The sequence below is a fragment of the Apodemus sylvaticus genome, chromosome 11 (assembly GCF_947179515.1).
Source record: "Apodemus sylvaticus chromosome 11, mApoSyl1.1, whole genome shotgun sequence".
Classification (NCBI taxonomy): Eukaryota; Metazoa; Chordata; class Mammalia; order Rodentia; family Muridae; genus Apodemus; species Apodemus sylvaticus.
The window spans coordinates 62,118,935-62,136,877 of record NC_067482.1 but is presented as its reverse complement, the minus strand read 5'-3'; the positions used below and the strand labels follow the sequence as shown (position 1 = coordinate 62,136,877).

Here is a 17,943-nt window from a genome sequence, read left to right as displayed (position 1 = left end):
TTCCAACTTGGAAACCTAAAAATAAAATAATAGGAAGAAACTAAAAAGAGTACCTACAGCTACCTCCACTGTTTAGGTGTGTATAAGGTGTACACAATACTGGGCTGATATGCAACTGGGTACCCAAACAATAATTTAAAGGAAGCTATGTTTAAATGAACTTAAAACAGTAAGCTTGGACACTCTCCTCAGGCCAAGAACTCTTTAAAGGGAAACCATGCTTTCTTTGGCTTTTGAGACACTGCTCTTTAGCCAAATCCTTTCAGGGACCCGTGTTATCACTTCCCTTGAAGATGATACATCTAGAAAGGAGGTCACATGCACATCAGGATAACAGACAATCATGCTTTGTGACAACCCAGGGGTGCCTTACATTTGGATTGACTGACAGTATTTTCTTCTTCAAATAATAAAACACAGTAATTTTCTTAGTACCAGAAATGGACATAATTAACAGGCTCCAATCTATGAGACAAGCACTGGGTATTTTTTTTCCTCCTTTAACACTGCATTATTTGTCAACATGAGTGCAGGCCACTACCACAGACAAAGAAATAATCAAAGAAAAAAAAGATAGTTATTCATTTGATGAATCCTGATTTGAGTTCAAAACACTGGAGAAAACTGAGGAGGTCTAATTTTCCAAAGTACTAGTCTTTGTGTGGAGACATATATTCAGGCTGCCCCAATCAGGATTTATAAATAGCAAATGCTGGTCTATTCATAAAGGCTGTTTACCATTGTTTATCAAATTCCACCCACAATTCCATATCTTTTCTTTCAAAAGAACTGTACATACAAAAAACTCTTTGAAAGATACGGCTGCAGACTCATTTCACACACACACACACACACACACACACACACACACACACACACACACACACACACGCACACAAATACACACACACACACACACACACACACACACACACACACACACACACGGGTAGGGGGAAGAGATTTGTGGCTTGGTGGGCTAGAAAGATAGTTTCGTCAGTAAATTGCTTGTCTTAACACCTTGAGAACCTGAGTTTGATCCCTAGACTCAAAATGGTAAGGCCATGAACTGTTTGTAATCCCAACATGGTGGGCAGTGATTGCAGAAGAACATTTGAGCTTGCTGAACAGAATAGTCTATTTGGTAATCTCTAGACAAGTTACATCATGTCTCAGAGAACAAGGTGGCTGGCACCTAAGTAAAGAAACAGAAGCCTGACCTCTGGTGCACATGTTGCACACAGATGCACAAATGCACACCCACACACCCATAGAGCCACACCCCTGCCCCCCCAATGAACACAAAGAGAAAGAGAGGAGGGGGAGGAGAGACACAACATAAAGGACCCAGGTTCTTTTCTCACACTTATTCCCCCAACTTCACTCTGGTCCTGTGGTTATTCGTTCATTGGATGTGCTTTTCTGATGTTTCCTTGGACCAGGGAAAGGCCACGAACCTTGTCTGGATTCCAGGTGGCTCTTACGACACTGCTTTGTGTTTTTTTGTTTTTTTGTTTTTTTTCCCTAGCCGTTTCTAGAATGGACTCTGAAACTAGGCAGCCCGGTGCTGAACTTGACCTCTGCTATGTACAGACCTCCTCAGTGTGTTTGGATTTCTGTGGCCCCAAATAACATTTTATAGGCATACACTAGTTTATAGTTTGTTTGTTTTTTTAAAGGAAGCACTTATTATACACCCAAGGAAGAAAATAAATCTCAACAACAGAATTTAATTAAAACCCTTTCAGGACCCATCCTTGTCTAATAGTCAATTAAACTCCCCCATCATTGGCTTGTCAAAGTCAGTCAGAGTTCCAGTAGGAACTGACTGTATTCAGATCTAAGAGAGATGAGAAAAGGGATTCATGGGCTTTGGACTCCTGAAGGACAGTGTGCTCCCGGCCCCTCCCCTGGACACTTTTAGTCTTCCTCTGAAAACTGGGTAAAGGTGAGGTTAAAAAGAACATCCTTACATTCTTAAATCCTCGGTAAAGAATCTGCAGCTCTTTCTTGGTGAATTTGCTCTGGGCTTCCAGCAGCTCCAGGGCTTCAGGCCGATGCCTGACAGTGGCCATCTCCAGTTCATCTTCGACGCTGTCTGCAGAGGAAAACCAGAGAGAGACTTGAGCATCATGGTGGCTCCCTAAGACCCAGAATGAGCAATGCAGAAAACCAGGTCAAAACGCTTCCTAGATTTCAGTGACTTGTCCCTCCAGGAAGGATCCTTACACTGACCAAAGCTGTCTCCATTCCTCAGAGTTCACAATATTAAACTAAAGCATGAGTTTTCTTAAACGGCTATTGATTAGTGTAATTTTTCTAATTCTAGCATTTATGCAGAAGAGTATGAAATGTATAAAAGTCATCAACTGAAATTTGTGTTTATATATTAAGCACTGGTTTTAAAAGTCGAATTGTAAAGAAATCCCCACCATTTAATCTCATGCCCATACCACATTTCATGTGTCTGCTGTGCTTTCTGAGGATTCCATTCAAATGCAGTGGGTTTTTTTAAATTTGTTTTTTTCATTTGCTTGTTTGTTTTTCCAGGCTCTATGAATGAAATGTTCAGACCAGGGACTGAGGAAGGCAAACCAACAGAAGTCAGCTTGACTAGCCAAACTCCAGTCTTGCCAGGAGGACTGGGGCCCTGAGATTCTTGTAACTAGATAGTCTGTTGTGTGTCGTGCAGTAAATACCGTTTACATGAGTGCTATTATACTAGTATAGCTTATCCTGTGACTATATATACAGTATAATTTATCAAAGATGCTCTGTGTGAAAAAAATTTTGTACCAATATGACTGGGAATTGATAGAAACTTTAATGCAATTGTGGAACACAATAATGTAATATATCTTCTTCTTTAATATATCAGTTTTCAGAACTCGCAAAGTCTGTTTGGCTTTGTATAATTCAATAGAGCCCAAAGATTTGTCAAGAGGAAATGTTCTGCCCTCAAGCAACATCTAATATTGTGTGTATATTTAGCCTATGCCTATATAAATACAAGTCCGAAGGAATTGTGCCTCAAAGGACAGCACTCCTTAGTTCAGTGCCTTTACAGTAAAGAGAGACAGGAGGATCTGTTAGTGAATACTCTTTGTTTTTTGTTTAATTAGATATTTTCTTTATTTACATTTAAAATGTTATCCCCTTTCCTGATTTCCCCTCTGAAAACACTCTATCCCATCCCACGCTCTGCTCACCCAGTCCTGTTTCCCTGTCCTGACATTCCCCTATACTGGGGCATCGAGCCTTCTCAGGACCAAGGGCCTCTCCTCCCTTTGATGTCCAACAAGGCCTTCCTCTGCTACATAGGCAGCTAGAGCCTTGCATCCCTTCATGTGTACTCTTTGGTAAGATTCTCCAACATGTAATAAGGACACATGCTCCGCTATGTTCATAGCAGTCTTATTTATAATAGCCAGAATCTGGAAAGAACCCAGATGTCCCTCAACAGAGGAATGGATACAGAAAATGTGGTATATTTCCACAACAGAATATTACTCAGCTATAAAAAAAAATGAATTAATGAAATTCTTATGCAAATGGATGGAACTAGAAAATATCATCCTGAGTGAGGTAACCCAATCACAAAAGAACACACCTGGCACATACTCACTGGTAAGTGGATATTAGCCCAGAAGCTCAGAATACCCAAGACACAATTCACAGACCTTGTGAAGCTCAAGAAGCTTGTGTGCCATGGCTCTGCTTGCCAAAATAAATGACACAAGATGCAAAATAAAAAATAAGATAAGATCAGGTGAGTTTGGGGTGATATGGCTTGTTGACAAGAGCTAGTATGGATGTACACTGAGAGGTTCTTCTAGCACCTGACTAATACAGATGCAAATACAGCCAATCATCAGACTGCACCTGGGAACCCCAATGGAAGAGCTAGGGGAAGGATTGAATGAGAATGAAGGGGATTGCAACCCTATAGGAAGAACAATATCAACTAACTGGACCACCCAAAGCTCCCAGGGACTAAACCACCAACCAAAGAGCATACATGGCTCCAGATACATAAGTAGCAGAGGATGGCCTTATCTGATATCAATGGGAGGGGAGGTCTTGGTCTTGTGGAGGCTGGATGACCCAGTGTAAGATGATGCTAGAGTAGTGGGGTAAGAGTGAATGAATGGGTGAAGGAGCATCCTCATAGAGGCAAAGGGAAGGAGGGAGGGGGATAGGATGGAGGGTTGTAGAGGGGTTACAGGGAAGAGAGAGATCATTTGAAATGAAAACAAAATGTTTAATAAAAAATAAAAATTAAAAAATAAACAAAATATAAGTTGAAACACTAAAAAAAGAAAATCATTATTCCAAGGTAATTTACTTTTTGTAAGTACTATGAATGAAAAAAAACAACAACATATATTTCTCTAAAATATAGGCAATAACATGGAATGGAAAAGTCTTAGAAGAACTCAAATAACTAGAAAACAATTTAAATAGTGCTTAGCATCCTTAGACCTCAGTGAAATGAAAAATGAAACTACTTTAAGACTCTATTTCACCTCAACCTGAATGACCATCTCAGTAATACAAAAGACAACAAATTCTGGTATTAATATGGCAAACCAGGGACTCTTTTCTTTCAATGATATATTTACAGTACACCATGTGCATGTCTGGTACCTCCATGTCTTCAGAGCATCCCCTGGAACAGAAGTTATGGACAGTTTAAGACACCATGTAGGTTCTGGGAATCAAAACTAGGCCCTACACAAGAACAAGTGTTCTTAACTATGTGGACCATCCCTGGAAATGGGAACACGTATACTCTGTTGCTAAGGATGTTAACTAGTGCATACCCTCTGGAAATTAGTCTGAACATCCTTTTAAAAAAAACTAGAAAAAGCTATCACATAAGGAGATGGGGAGATAGATTTTCAGCTATAAAGCACGTGTTGTTCTTGTAGTAAACCAGAGTTAATTGCTCAACACCCACTTAGAGATTTACAATCACCTGTAACTCCTTGGAGAGCAGATGCTCTCTTATGACCTCTCTGGGCACAAGACATGCATTTTGGTACATACACACATATGCAGACATAACACTCAAGAAAATATAATAAAATACGTACCTCTAAAATAATTTATTAATAATAAAATGAACTACTCTAAGGTTCAGGTATATGACCCCTAAACATATATCCAATGGGCTATTTATATCCTACTAAAGAGATACTTGCATATCAATGTTCATTCAGACTCTATTTACAACATCTAGAAAACAGAATCAACCTAGATGTCCATAAACAGATAAATGAATATGAAAAATATGGTACATATGCAAAATGGAATATTTCTCAGCTCTAAAAAATGACAATTTGTAATTATAATTGAATGGATGGAACTGGACAAAAGAGATATTGTTAGGCAATTCAGAAAGAAAGGCAAATGCCCTTTATTCTCTCTAATATATAGATTTCAGCTTTAAATTGTGTGTGTGTGTGTGTGTGTGTTTAATTTTGATCATAAATGAAAGCTAAGGAGCTAAAAATAGGCCTTTGATGGGGGCTTGTTAGTTGAGGTGGGGAGGGGTAGGTTGTAAGTACGATAAAAGTAGTGATGTAAGATGCTGGGGACAGGAGGTTTTAAACAGGAAAGAATATGGGATATGGAGAAAATCAAGGGATACAGGAGAGGCTAGCCCAATACAAGAAGATAGAAAAAGCTACACAGAAGCCTACTAGTCACGGCCATTGAAATAATTACAGAAAAAAATAGAACACATGTAAAATGTAAGATGATTATAGAATACTGAGTTCTAAAGGATTAATAGGGGGTGGGAACAAAAGAATGGGGAAAAGGAAAGGTAGTGGTGGGTTAAGCAACACTCAAGGTCTCTGAAAAAGGCTTATGAAAACCTTACTAAGGTAATTTTAAAATACAACTTGAAAAAGAAGTGAACAGATTTATCTCATATGTGTGGACCATGTCCCTCCCAGAAGACACGGGTTACTAAATGAAACTCCCAGTGCAAGGCCTGGGATGCCCCCATACAACCATTGCCAAGGTGGCTCCAGGCTTCTCTAAACAACACAGGCTAGTGCTGTTGTTTTTTATTAGCCCTAATGATAAACTTGATAAGCTCTAGGCTATGGGATGAAAAACCAATCTCAATTGACCAAAATGTCCTTCCTGATGCCAAGCTTTAAGGATAGCATGGGTGTGTCGCATAGAGCTGAGGGTGAAAAGACCTCAATGATCTTACCTAACACTGGACCCTGCATGCTGCAATGCTGACCTATCAGGCCAGGCATGCACACTCCTACAGTACTTGAATGACTGTTAAAGGGAAAGAAGTTTCTTTCTTATTAGATTTGAGACCTGCTCCATAGTGCAGAATTTCATGCTTACTATCATAATCTTGGTTGAAATCCAAAACCTTTGGAGATCATAGATCCTAGGGTAATACCTGTTATTGTTATTTTTATGAATTACCTTGTTATCAAACTGCCTTAGAACATGTATGCTTGTCCCCATAGATTTGGGCTCCTCTCAACTTTGGCTAGAGAAGCTTCTTTTTTTACAAAGGACAGCAGGCAAAGGAGAAACACATGACAGGTTAAAGTGTCAAGAATAAGAGGCTGAGTATTTGGGTCAATATAAAACATCTTTATCGGGGCTGGAGAGATAGCTCAGGGGTCAAGAGCACTGACTGCTCTACCAGAGGACCTGGGTTCAATTCCCAGCACCCACATGGCAGCTCTCAACTCCTGCACCAGGGTATCTGATACCCTCAAACACATACATATAGTCAAATTATCAAAATAAAGCTATATGAATTTAAAAAAATCCGTTATCACCCTTATTTCACTACCTTGAAGCACCATGAACACTATTGATGAATAGGACAGAAAGAATGTGAGAGCCAGAGAAAGCAGAGCAGCGCTGTGGAAAGTGTCTTCTAGACATGACATGCAGTCCTGAACTCATAGTAACTGTGGTTGCCTTTATATGACCAATACAGATAAAGCTAGGCAAAACTCTAGCATAGATGGTGTAGGGCATAGTCAGGCCTAACCCCTTACCAAGGATCTATTGGCACTGGATATTTGTTTGTGGAATAGCAAATCATTAATTCTTGATGATGTGTCCACAGCTAGGTTTCTCATGCTTCAGTAAATAGAATCACATTTATGCATATATGGATCATAGCTGGTTTTTGTTAGTTATAAAAGAAATCCAACATGAAGTTGGGAAGGATCATGTCAGTGGTGAGTTTGGGGATGTTTGAGAGAAACAATGAAGTTATATCATATTTTATTATGTAAATGTATAATATTTTTAAAAATAAAGAAAAGGATAAAACTCGTTATGGAAGTAAATGTTAACATCATGTAATGGGAAGCAGTGAAAGCAGCCCAGAAAAGGGTGCTAGGCATTTAGTGACACGCTGACCGTAGCCTGGGATTTAAAGAGAAACTCCAATAGATGGAAATTCAATGCGTAAACAATGCAGGAAAAGTTGCTTCACAAGGTAGCTGTGGATTTGTGGCCTGATTTGTGTTATATTCTTAGATATGCTGATAGAAATAAATGCCATTCTTTAAACATACCACGAGGGCATGGTGCCAAGTAGAAAGATTTCAACTTTGTTTTTTTTTTAATTTATTGATATATTTATTTACATTTCAAATGATTTCCCCTTTTCTGGGCCCCCACTCCCCAAAAGTCCCATCAGCCCAGATTTCAACTTTCTAAAGTCACCTGTATGCCTCTTTTGCATTATAGAAATAGAATTTCTTCAACTCACAATCCTCTTCCTTTTGCACTTCTGTTAAAATGTATAGGTTTTCAGTGATCCAATCCAAGCATTCCTGCCTCCTCTGTGAAACCTATCCAGACTACCCAACATGAGGACCTATCTGGAAGGTACACTATATGGCAGTTCTCAACCTGTGGGCCATGAACACTTTGGGGATTGGATATCAGATAGTCTGCATGTCATATATTTATATCATGATTCATAGCAATAGAAGTAAGAAAAATTACAGTTATGAAACAGCAACAAAATAACCTTTATCCTTGGGGGTCACTGCAACATGATTAAAGGGTCACAGCATTAGGAAGGTTGAAAACCACTGAGCATGACATAATAACTTTTTATGTTTGATGTCTCCCTTGTGGGCTCCTTAAAACCATGATTAGCTCCACACATCTGAATATCCTCTGGGTCTAATATGTATCCTGAAGTCACAGTGATTTGGTGACTGGATAAATAATAAATGACCTGATACTGATGATGCTGGAGTTTCCATTGTTTTGGAGTCCTGTGAACTTAAAAATTTTCCCCCGAGCAGACTTTTCAAACTGTGGTCTACAGGATGTCAGTTGACCTAAAATGTCTTCTTTAGAACCACCATGCTCTTTTCACTGTTCCGAGAAATACGGAATAAGCAAAAGTGGAGGAGAGTTAAATCAGATTTTCCAAACACTCTTTTCTATTACAGGCCGGCCTTGCAGAGATCCAGTGACCTTTACAGTAGTGAAGAACAAACCAACGCATTAACCTCCAACCTATGTACCATGCAACAAATCTGATTGCATTACCCACTAGGGACAGGTTCTTTCTCCTGCTGTCACAGACTTGCAGATGCTGCAGCTGAGACAAAAGGCTGGAGCTCACTGTGATTGAATTAAGTCATATAGCAGGGTGATCATCTCCTGTGATATTCAAAAGCAACCGCGTGCAGCATATCTGCCTGTGGGCTCCCTTGTTTCCCCCACTGACTAGTTCTTCTTTGTGATGTTGACCTGCCAAAGGACTGTTTCTATTTCGAGGCACTTGACAGGCTCTACAAAAGCTTCTTAAAGTCACCTGCAATTGCCAGAGTATGCTAGGTTTAAGAAGCAGCAGCACTGAATTGCAATCAACTCTGGTTCCTGAGTGGTGACTCTCGTAGGAGCACAGCAGCAGCCTGCAGGGGAACCCTTGATTCACATGCCATCTGGGAACATGCATTCTGGAAGAGTCTAACACACTACCTAAAGATGATTAAATTCCTGGTGTGCACCAGGAGATAGATGAGATTTTTTCCCAACAATCCCCCAAATAAAGTATCCCTGACCATCTGTCATGCAAGTGGAGACTGAGCCTCAGAGAGTGACACCTCATGGTCAGATTTCACACTGAAGAAAAGACAGGAACCTGATTTATACCCAGATCTTGATGTCTCACAGTGACTCTTTGTTTTTCCACAGTCTCTCTTTTGGTCCTGAGAGAAATGCAAGTGACAAAAAAAAAAAAAAAATATCAGCAACTTCTTGTCATCTGTGTACTGCCAATGTCCAAGAAGTTAATGATACTCACTTCCTGACACCCGCTCTCCCTTCTATGTATTGCTATCTGACTTATGATCATTACTTGTATGGAATGAACTGTGCTACCCAGATTCACATGCTGAAGGCCTAGTGTCTTGCTGTGGCTTAGATGAGGCTACCTTCTGAGTTCTCATGAGCTGAAAGCTGTTCTTCTTAGCGCTGCTGTGAAAAGATGGTGGGGCTTTTCAAAGGCGGGGCTAATGGAAGGTTCTCCTGGACCCTCCATTCTCCTGCTCTGGGTCTACTCTCACAACACACCCTGCTCCTTTCATGTGCTTCCTCCATGTTGCCCTAGCCATGACATAATACAGTAAAGGGGCCCTCATCAGAGCTGGCATCCTATTTTTTAAACTTTCAGTCTCTGGAACAATTTAAGAAAACCATATGATTTTCTCCCCAGCCCAAGTGAGTAAAGGAAAATGGACTGATACATCCTCTACATGACTGCATTCGGAGGCAGGGCCTTGATGATAATCAGGATTATAAAATGTCATAATAGTGGGGTCTAAAGCCAACACACAACAGGAAGTTTCCAGCTAGCAAAGGATGGCCTGCCAATGAGAAACAAGAGGAAGACAGGTGCAGAGGGGACAAGGCTCCTGGGGCTAGGAAAGACGCAGTGAAAGTCAACTGAGACCTGCTCACAAAGGAAATTCCTCATGCAGATGCAACAAAAGCACAGGAACTGACTCACTGCTTCTCTGAGTTTAAATGGGCAACCTTTAGACTCATGTGAAAGTAAATGTGTCAAAAAATATTTGGTCTGTGGTACTCTCTCATCCAATGAAATTCAGGTGAGACACAAAACTAATTAAAGGATGTCTTGTTACTTCCGATTCCCAGTAGGTTCTAGGAAGTTCACTGGCCAATTTCATCATTTGCTTTCACCACATTCTTCAAGAGGAGAGATACCAACTTCACTTTTTCAGATAAGAAAACTCAGAAAACTCAGTGGCAAGGCCGTGCTTCTGGGCTTCACCTAAGTAGCTCACACTCAAGTTGCTCGTTAGAAATGAAACAGACCAGTGTCTCCATCTGCCTGGTACCTGATCATCCAAGTATTTTAAATGAGATGCTTTTTGTTATTGTTGATGATGCTGTTTGTTTGTTTTTTTAAATAAAAAAGTCATCACTGTTTACGGAACCACCACTAAAGCCTGGGAGCAGGCCATCTTATGTCAATACTAGCATCAATTCAGTGAAATACCCACTGTGGCCCTTGTTTTAGGCAGAGCAACCTGGGGCATTCAAAGTTGAAATAACTTATTCAAGGCCACATGGTGGGGTTGGGAATTTAGCTCAGTGGTAGAATGTTTGCCTAGCACAAGGCCCTGGGTTCAATCATCAGTTCCAGAGGTGGGGGGAGGGATACAATAAAAAAACAACAACAACAAAAAGGCCGCACGTCACCTGGGAATCAATCCTTGCCTTTTTATCATTAATGATCTGAGTTTAATCAATTTGAAGTCTTCATCTTAGAGAGATAATAGTGGGCTCCATAATCCAAATCTTAAGGAAAAAGAGGTATCCTTGGTGATCACCAGGCAAAATGAGCCAAAGTCCAGTGTGGAAGTTTCCAGCTAGCAAAGGATGGCCTGCCAAGGAGAACCATGAGGAAGACAGGTGCAGAGGGGACAAGGCTACCGGGGCTAGGAAAGACACAGGTGGATGTGTGTGAAGGGACTGCTTTGTTTGGGACCCAAATGGGTTCTGCCTGCATGCGCTTCCCCAGGCCTTTACAAACTAGAAGAACTCAGGCATCTTGCCAAGGAGCTGACTCAAGTGCTGCATTTGTATCTGAGATACCATGAATGCAAATAAGGTTTTAATTCATGGGGTCTCTAACAGATTTAATTGTGATCAGAAAACAGATTCCTGAACCCAGACACCCTTGAGCTCTCTGGCTGTCTCTTTTTATTCTTTACTCCTTAGGTTTATGTCTCTGCGGGCCAAAGCTGTCCTGCATTTGAGTCAACAGGCCCCGCAGGCCATGGTTGCAATTGGGCTAGAAACTGGAATTTAAATCACTGGGGAACAACAAGATGAGTTTTAAAATAGGCATCTTTCCAACAACCTTTTTTAAAACACTGTAGAAGCCCATTATAGCTGGTCATAATTATGCAAATTTGACCCTACCTGATGTCTTTGTCCTCCTGAATATAATTGCAAAGGATTGTTCTATAGAAAGAAGCGTGTGTACTGACCTTATAAAAATAGTTTATTTATTCATTTTTAAATTTTTATGTGTATCTGATTTTTATGTGTATTTGCCTGCACGTATGTCCGTGTGACAGAGCTGGTCCACTGGAATTGGAGTTACAGACAATTGTGAGCTGCCATGTGGATACTGGGCATTGAACCCTGCTCCTTGGGAAGAACAGCCAATGCTCTTGCCTGCTGAACCATCTCTCCAGTGCCAGTGCCATGACTTTTAAGACATAAGATTGTGTACAATGATTCTAATGCAACAACCAAATCATCTACTGGAGAAGGGTGTTGCTGAAGTGGCTTCTGGATGTAGGCTCCACTCACATGGAAGAGGGCTCCTTCTTTTTAATCATTTTACTTTAAGTTTATTTAGCATATGAATATATGTCGTTGTAGTGAAAAGCACGTGTATCAGAGTGCACATGTAGAGGTCTAATGACAGTTTGAAGGAGTTGATTATTCCATTTCTATACATGAGTTTGGGGAAATGCATTTAGATCATCTGCTTTAAAGGCAAACAATCATACTTAGCAGATCCCTGTTGCTGACTTCTCTTTCCCTTCTTTACTTAGAAATTACCAGACCATTGGCTTGCCACTCTTATAGCACAAACTTTGGTATATGAGAATGATTAATGAGAGAGAGAGAGAGAGAGAGAGAGAGAGAAACAGAGACGGACATAGAGACAGATAGAGAGACAGAGAGACAGAGACAGACAGAAAGATGAGAGGCTGAAAGACAACCAGACAGAGAGAGACAGAGAGAAACAGCAGAGAGAGAGAGAGAGAGAGGCTTATACAGACAGAGGCACAGAACAGAGACACAGAGACATGAAGACACACAGAGAAACTTTGTGAAGCATCTCACTGATAAGAAGTGAATGTTTCTATACAAGATACCCTTCAAAATTCAATATGTTTATTTAAAAATGTGTCTACTGAGGGGGAGCATATGTCCATAATCCCATAACTTGGAAGGCTGAAGCTAGAGGTGCATGAGGACTTCAAGGCCAAATTCTTAAGGAATTCAAGAGCCAATGGGGCTCATGAGACCCTGAACCAAAAGCCATCTATATTTTCTATTAGTAATGCAACTTTAAGATTAAATCTGAGTAAAAATCAGTTTGCGTAGTTAAATCCTCAACCTCTTTTTTTTCCTTTTTTACAGCAACACCCTCTGAACTTTTCATTCCAAACAAGTAACTTTTACTAAATTAATCTGATAAACTGATTTAATAAATTAATCTGATAAACCAGTAGGTAAATAATGTCATGATAATCCTGAATATTTTCTAATATGCTGTCTATTATTAAATAGAGAGAAGCTTGGACAAGTGGTAAGCACTGGTGGAGTTGCAAAGTTTCATCAAGGCCTTATCTCAATGCTGCACACTACACGGAAGGTTCCTCATCTTTGGAAACTATTCCCAGAGCCCCTAGAACAAGAGAGTTACATTCTTTTTTGATTTGTGTCCCAGTCTGACACTCTGACCTGAGGGAAAGATCTCTGGAGAATAATATGCAAAGACATTTTTTCTGCCAACAAGGTAATTGCTTTTCTCCTTTCATTTTTACTTCAAAGACTTGCATTGCATGCAAGGTGCACACCCATATACCTGGTTTTTCATGCCTTAGGTCTTCTCATCCTGCTCACAAGTATTGGCCTGAAAATCAGTTAGTAAATAGTACCAGGGATTATAGAATTAGCTTAAGTCTGCACACTGTATAGCTGATGAGGGATGGGGGAGTACTTGCCACAAATTCCTTATTTCTTCTTTCTGTTCTAGCATTTGACATCCATGGACAGAGTTCAAACCTGGGCCAGACCTTCTAAGCATCTCTTAGAAGTGTTTGACAATGTTAACTTTTTTTTTTAAATGTCAAGAAGGTGATGACTTGGCAACCCTCTTGACTCTTCCTGTCTTTACAACCTTTCATACATCCACCCACCAGAACTATTTTGAAGTGCACATGAAGCATATGTGAATAATTAACTCTAAGCTGATGATGTACACATAGCCCAGAAAGAGAACACTATCAAACCATCAGAAACATTGAGAGATTCCAAGGTGTGTACAAACCACCCTGAGCATCAGAAGCTCTGATGTTTCTCAGTATGAAAATATTTCTTTTCACCTGGCATTGAGTGTTTTAAGACCAAGATAAAAAGCCTTTAATTAGAACGGCATCCTACTTTATATTCATAGATAACATGGAAAATGAAAAGTACCTTGAAAATGGCCAATTATTTTTAACATTTTCCTTTAGAGGTATTTGTTGGCAATGACACAGCAATTTCCACTTTAGGAGAACTTGAATTGCTTTGCAATTTCACGATTGAATTCAATCACTACAAAACATTAACAACCCGGAGGTGAGCTGCCAGAGAGATTCCTCACAGCATGAATGAATGGATTGTCTCTGTTTTCTTTGTAAACATAAATAACTTTCTAACAAGATCAGATATGTTTTTAAAGCCACATAACTGGATTGCTTTTTATTAGCATTAAGCTTATCATTACCATAGTAGATCAGATGGCCTATTAAGACAGTAGCTATTATTTATTTGGTGATCTAGTCACAAAGGACTTTTAAAATTTAATTTATTTTTTACACTCCATATTTTACACACATACCCTGTCCATCCTCCAACTCCCCACACCCATACCTCCTCCCCATACCCGTCTCCACGTGGATGTCCCCACTCACCAACATATCTGACCTCTAAACTCCCTGGGGCCTTCAGTCTCTTGAGGGTTAGGTGCATCATCTCTGAATGAACACAGACACAGATGTCCTCTACTATATGTATGTTAGGGGCCTCATGTCAGCTGGTGTATGCTGCCTGTTTGGTGGTCCAGTGTTTGAGGGATCTCATGGGTCTTCCTACAGGGTCACCCTTCTCTTCAGCTTCTTTCAGCCTTCCCTAGTTCAACAACAGGGGTCAGCTGCTTCTGTCTCACTCTTTAAACTGCTTGTTGGGTTTTCCAGAGTACGGTCATACTGGATCCCTTTTTGTGAGTGCTCCATAAACTCAGTAATAGTGTCAGGCCTTGGGACCTCCACAAGGGACTGTTTTTTAGATGAAGGAAATAAAAAATATTGCTAAATATTATATATATGTATAACATATACTAGAGCTGATAAGGGAGAGAAGTATGGAAACAGAGAATGTGGTTCAATTTATTCATAAAAACAGATCAGAAAAAAATAATGTTCTCATCAAGAAAGGAAAACCCAGAGAATGATTATACTGGATAGTTTTTTTTTTTTTTAAAGAAACACAGAAAGAAGTTTGACCTAGATCAGTTCACTTGGTTAAAAATGCCAAAAAAGAGCAATATTTATCTCCAAGTGGGATATTTATATTACAGCTGTTCTTCAGGAGTCAACACAGAAGAGGGGACAGATGATTAGAATCTCCTATCTAAGGCCCTACTGATAACTGACAGATGTTCAGAGAGGTAATGCCAGGATTTTTTTTTTCAGGGGTGAAGGCCTGGGACGTTGCCATGACCTCTCAGATGGTCTCATACCCACACAGATGCTGGCAGCACTAAGTGCACTCAGTGGATATTGAGAGGATGGCATGGGAAAGAGAGGGAGAAGGGGGAAAGAGAGAGATAGAGCATGAAGTCGGGAGAAGTGGTAGAGAGGAATCGGCAGGGTTTGTTGCATTTTTTGTAGGGGAAAGAAAAGGTGAGTTTTATCAAAGCACATCATATGCATGTATGAAATTCTCAAAAAGGTAAAAAATGCTTTGAGAAAGGAGTTTGTCATCACTTGATCTTAGCCAAAATGCCGAGAAGCAATAGGAGTTTCTCTTGAATTCTGGCTGACTTTCCTCTGGTTGCCCTAAAAATCTTCTCATGCTCAAACCACACTTGGATAGTTTGCTATACCTAAGCAATTTACTTAGTTAACTTATAAACTTTAATACAATTCTATTGATGCTGAATTCCAGATTTATGGATGAAGACACTGACATGGAGAAAGAAACGAAGCAATTTGGCAAAGGTCAAAGTTTCTGGGTTCATGTGCTGTGTTTCCTTTGAGAGCGCTATGAGACTAGCTAGGAGCAGACTTTGATGTAATCACATTAGGGTCTTTATTTACAAGCTTGAGGTTGTAAATAAGCTGACTGTGACACAGCAGGATCATTTAGTGAAGAAGCCCCCAACTCTCATCAGGACAAGGTTTTATAGAAAATGAGAGCAATTGAGGCCTGTCCATCCTGGCAAGCATCTGGCAGAATGACTATGTAAGCCAAGTCAACATGTGGGTGTTCTGAAGCAAGACCGTGAACAGAGTAGCTATGGCCTCTTAAGTGGAATTAATTATTCTGCCACTCTTTCGTCCAGAGAGGGAAGGAAATTAATACCACACTTATGTAGACATGTATATCCCTGAAGAATCACAAAAGTGGTAGTGATGGACTCTAAACAGAAGATAGCATTATATTGGAAGTGAGAGTTGCCTGCAATCAAGCCTTATGCTATGATTTCCAACTGAAATATAGAGCCTCACCTTCAAGTACTATACACTGAAAGCTACCAGTGTTAGAGCTAGGCTTTAAAATTTTGTTTATTTGTCTCTTGCTGTGATATTTTACCGAGTGGTAGTCACAATATCTATTAGCAGTAAGAATGTCTTTACCCTCTATCATTGGTTTTTCAATAACCTCCTGACTTCATGTAGCATCACATACAAAAGGACAAGGAAATGACTAGACAACCAAAAAGTTGCTTTTTACAGTAAACATTATTTAATTTTCATTGTTGCATCTAAATATTGTAAGTATTCTAAATATTATTGCCTTTTTCTAGTCATAAAATTTTTGAAGAAATGATCTAATTTGAGAATGACATAGAAATGGAGGATATGAATTTAAGACTTAACCCCTAAAATTCTGACCCTAAAATTTTTTAGTATAAAATTGGCATCAAATTGTCTGAAAACCAAGAGAAACAATGTTGCAGAAGAACAAAGGCATAATAAAGGAAATAACCAGAAAGTATTGATCCTTAATTTCTAGGAAAAGACTTTCTCCTACTATTTTTTTCAAGAACATAATAGAAAAACATGACTTTTTAAGAGTATCAATTTAAGATGTAAATTTATAAGACTTGTAAGTTAAAATCTCAGAGAAAATTTACTTATTTTTTAAACATAGTAGCTGGTTCAGTAGTTATCATTAGGTGTAGACAGAAACTGATGAAATTTGTGGACTAGAAATGTAAGAAAATCCTCTAGGAAATTGATCCTGAGGAAGGTTTGCTGATATTAGTAGGGGTAATATCTTTGCATTGTAGTAGGTGATATCTTGGAGTTGACTCAGTTATAGCATTAACATTGTAATGTTATGCTTCTCAATAGTAGCTATGCTTAGAATGAAATATTAAATAAATTGAGAATCAATTGTATTCCTTCAATGTTTTAGCTAGTTTTCTGTTTTAGAAAATATAAGATTGTTAAGTTCAAACAAAAACTAGAAATTTATTACATGACCAGGTAAAATGTTATTAAACTCAATATGACTTTACTCCTTATATGTTTAATGACATAAGATTGACATAATATATTCCTTAAGAGGACTGTGTATCTGCACATACTAAATAGATGTGCATTTGGTATCTAGTAAACAGTTGAGTGATAATGGGATTTGTTGCTATTTGTTGTTCTCTGTTTTCAACATTAAAATCTAGTGTCTTCCTCAACACAATGACTAGCACCATGCCCACATTACTTCTAGGAAATCATGCAGTTAGTACAAATGTTCTATTTTTTTCCTCTGGATCTATTTCACAGTTCTGTCACTAAAGAAATTATTTAACCTTTCTAAGTGTCATATTTAAAAATCTATAAACTGAATAATATTTGTGTTAACTTCACAAATTTGCTTTGAAAGAATATCTGGAATACTTACTAGCAGATATTAATTAATCATGGATGACAGAATTCAGATTCTAAGTGAAGCATTTTTCTAGTCTCTACAAGAGTGGGGGCTATGGAACAGCTGATTTCTGACTCTTAGCTATGTCAACTTGGGCAGAGTGATAAAGTCTCTAAAGAAACCATTTACACACAGTTGGCAGGAGATTGAAATGAAATGCTGTTTGTTAATTATTTTAACTCTGCCTTAGAGGGATACTGTGAAAGAACAAATAATAGTCCCAGACCTTCTCCATTAGACACTTGATCACAAGATGAGTCATTTGTGGATGTATCCTTTGCAGCTAGGAAAATACCTGCCATGTTGTAGATCTTGATATAGATTTTGTCATATGATTAAACGACATTGGTTGGAGTCCATCTTTGCTGCTATGCAGTTCTTGTATAATATAGGGAAATTCACTAATAATAGCAATGTTGAGTTTCTCATCCATATATTGGT

General features: G+C 39.1%; 1 protein-coding gene across 4 annotated transcripts in view; it reads right to left on the bottom strand.

The window, feature by feature from the left end:
* Positions 1–17,943, bottom strand: part of Kcnip4 (potassium voltage-gated channel interacting protein 4) — a 496,003-nt gene that overhangs the window by 91,195 nt on the left and 386,865 nt on the right. For 2 of the 4 annotated variants that reach the window (XM_052199184.1, XM_052199183.1), the window contains exon 2: positions 1,974–2,098. In XM_052199184.1, the coding sequence (XP_052055144.1) occupies positions 1,974–2,098 (125 nt within the window). Of the gene's footprint in view, positions 1–455; positions 459–1,973; positions 2,099–17,943 lie in introns of those variants that run through there. The other 2 variants (XM_052199185.1, XM_052199186.1) reach the window with 2 other exon arrangements.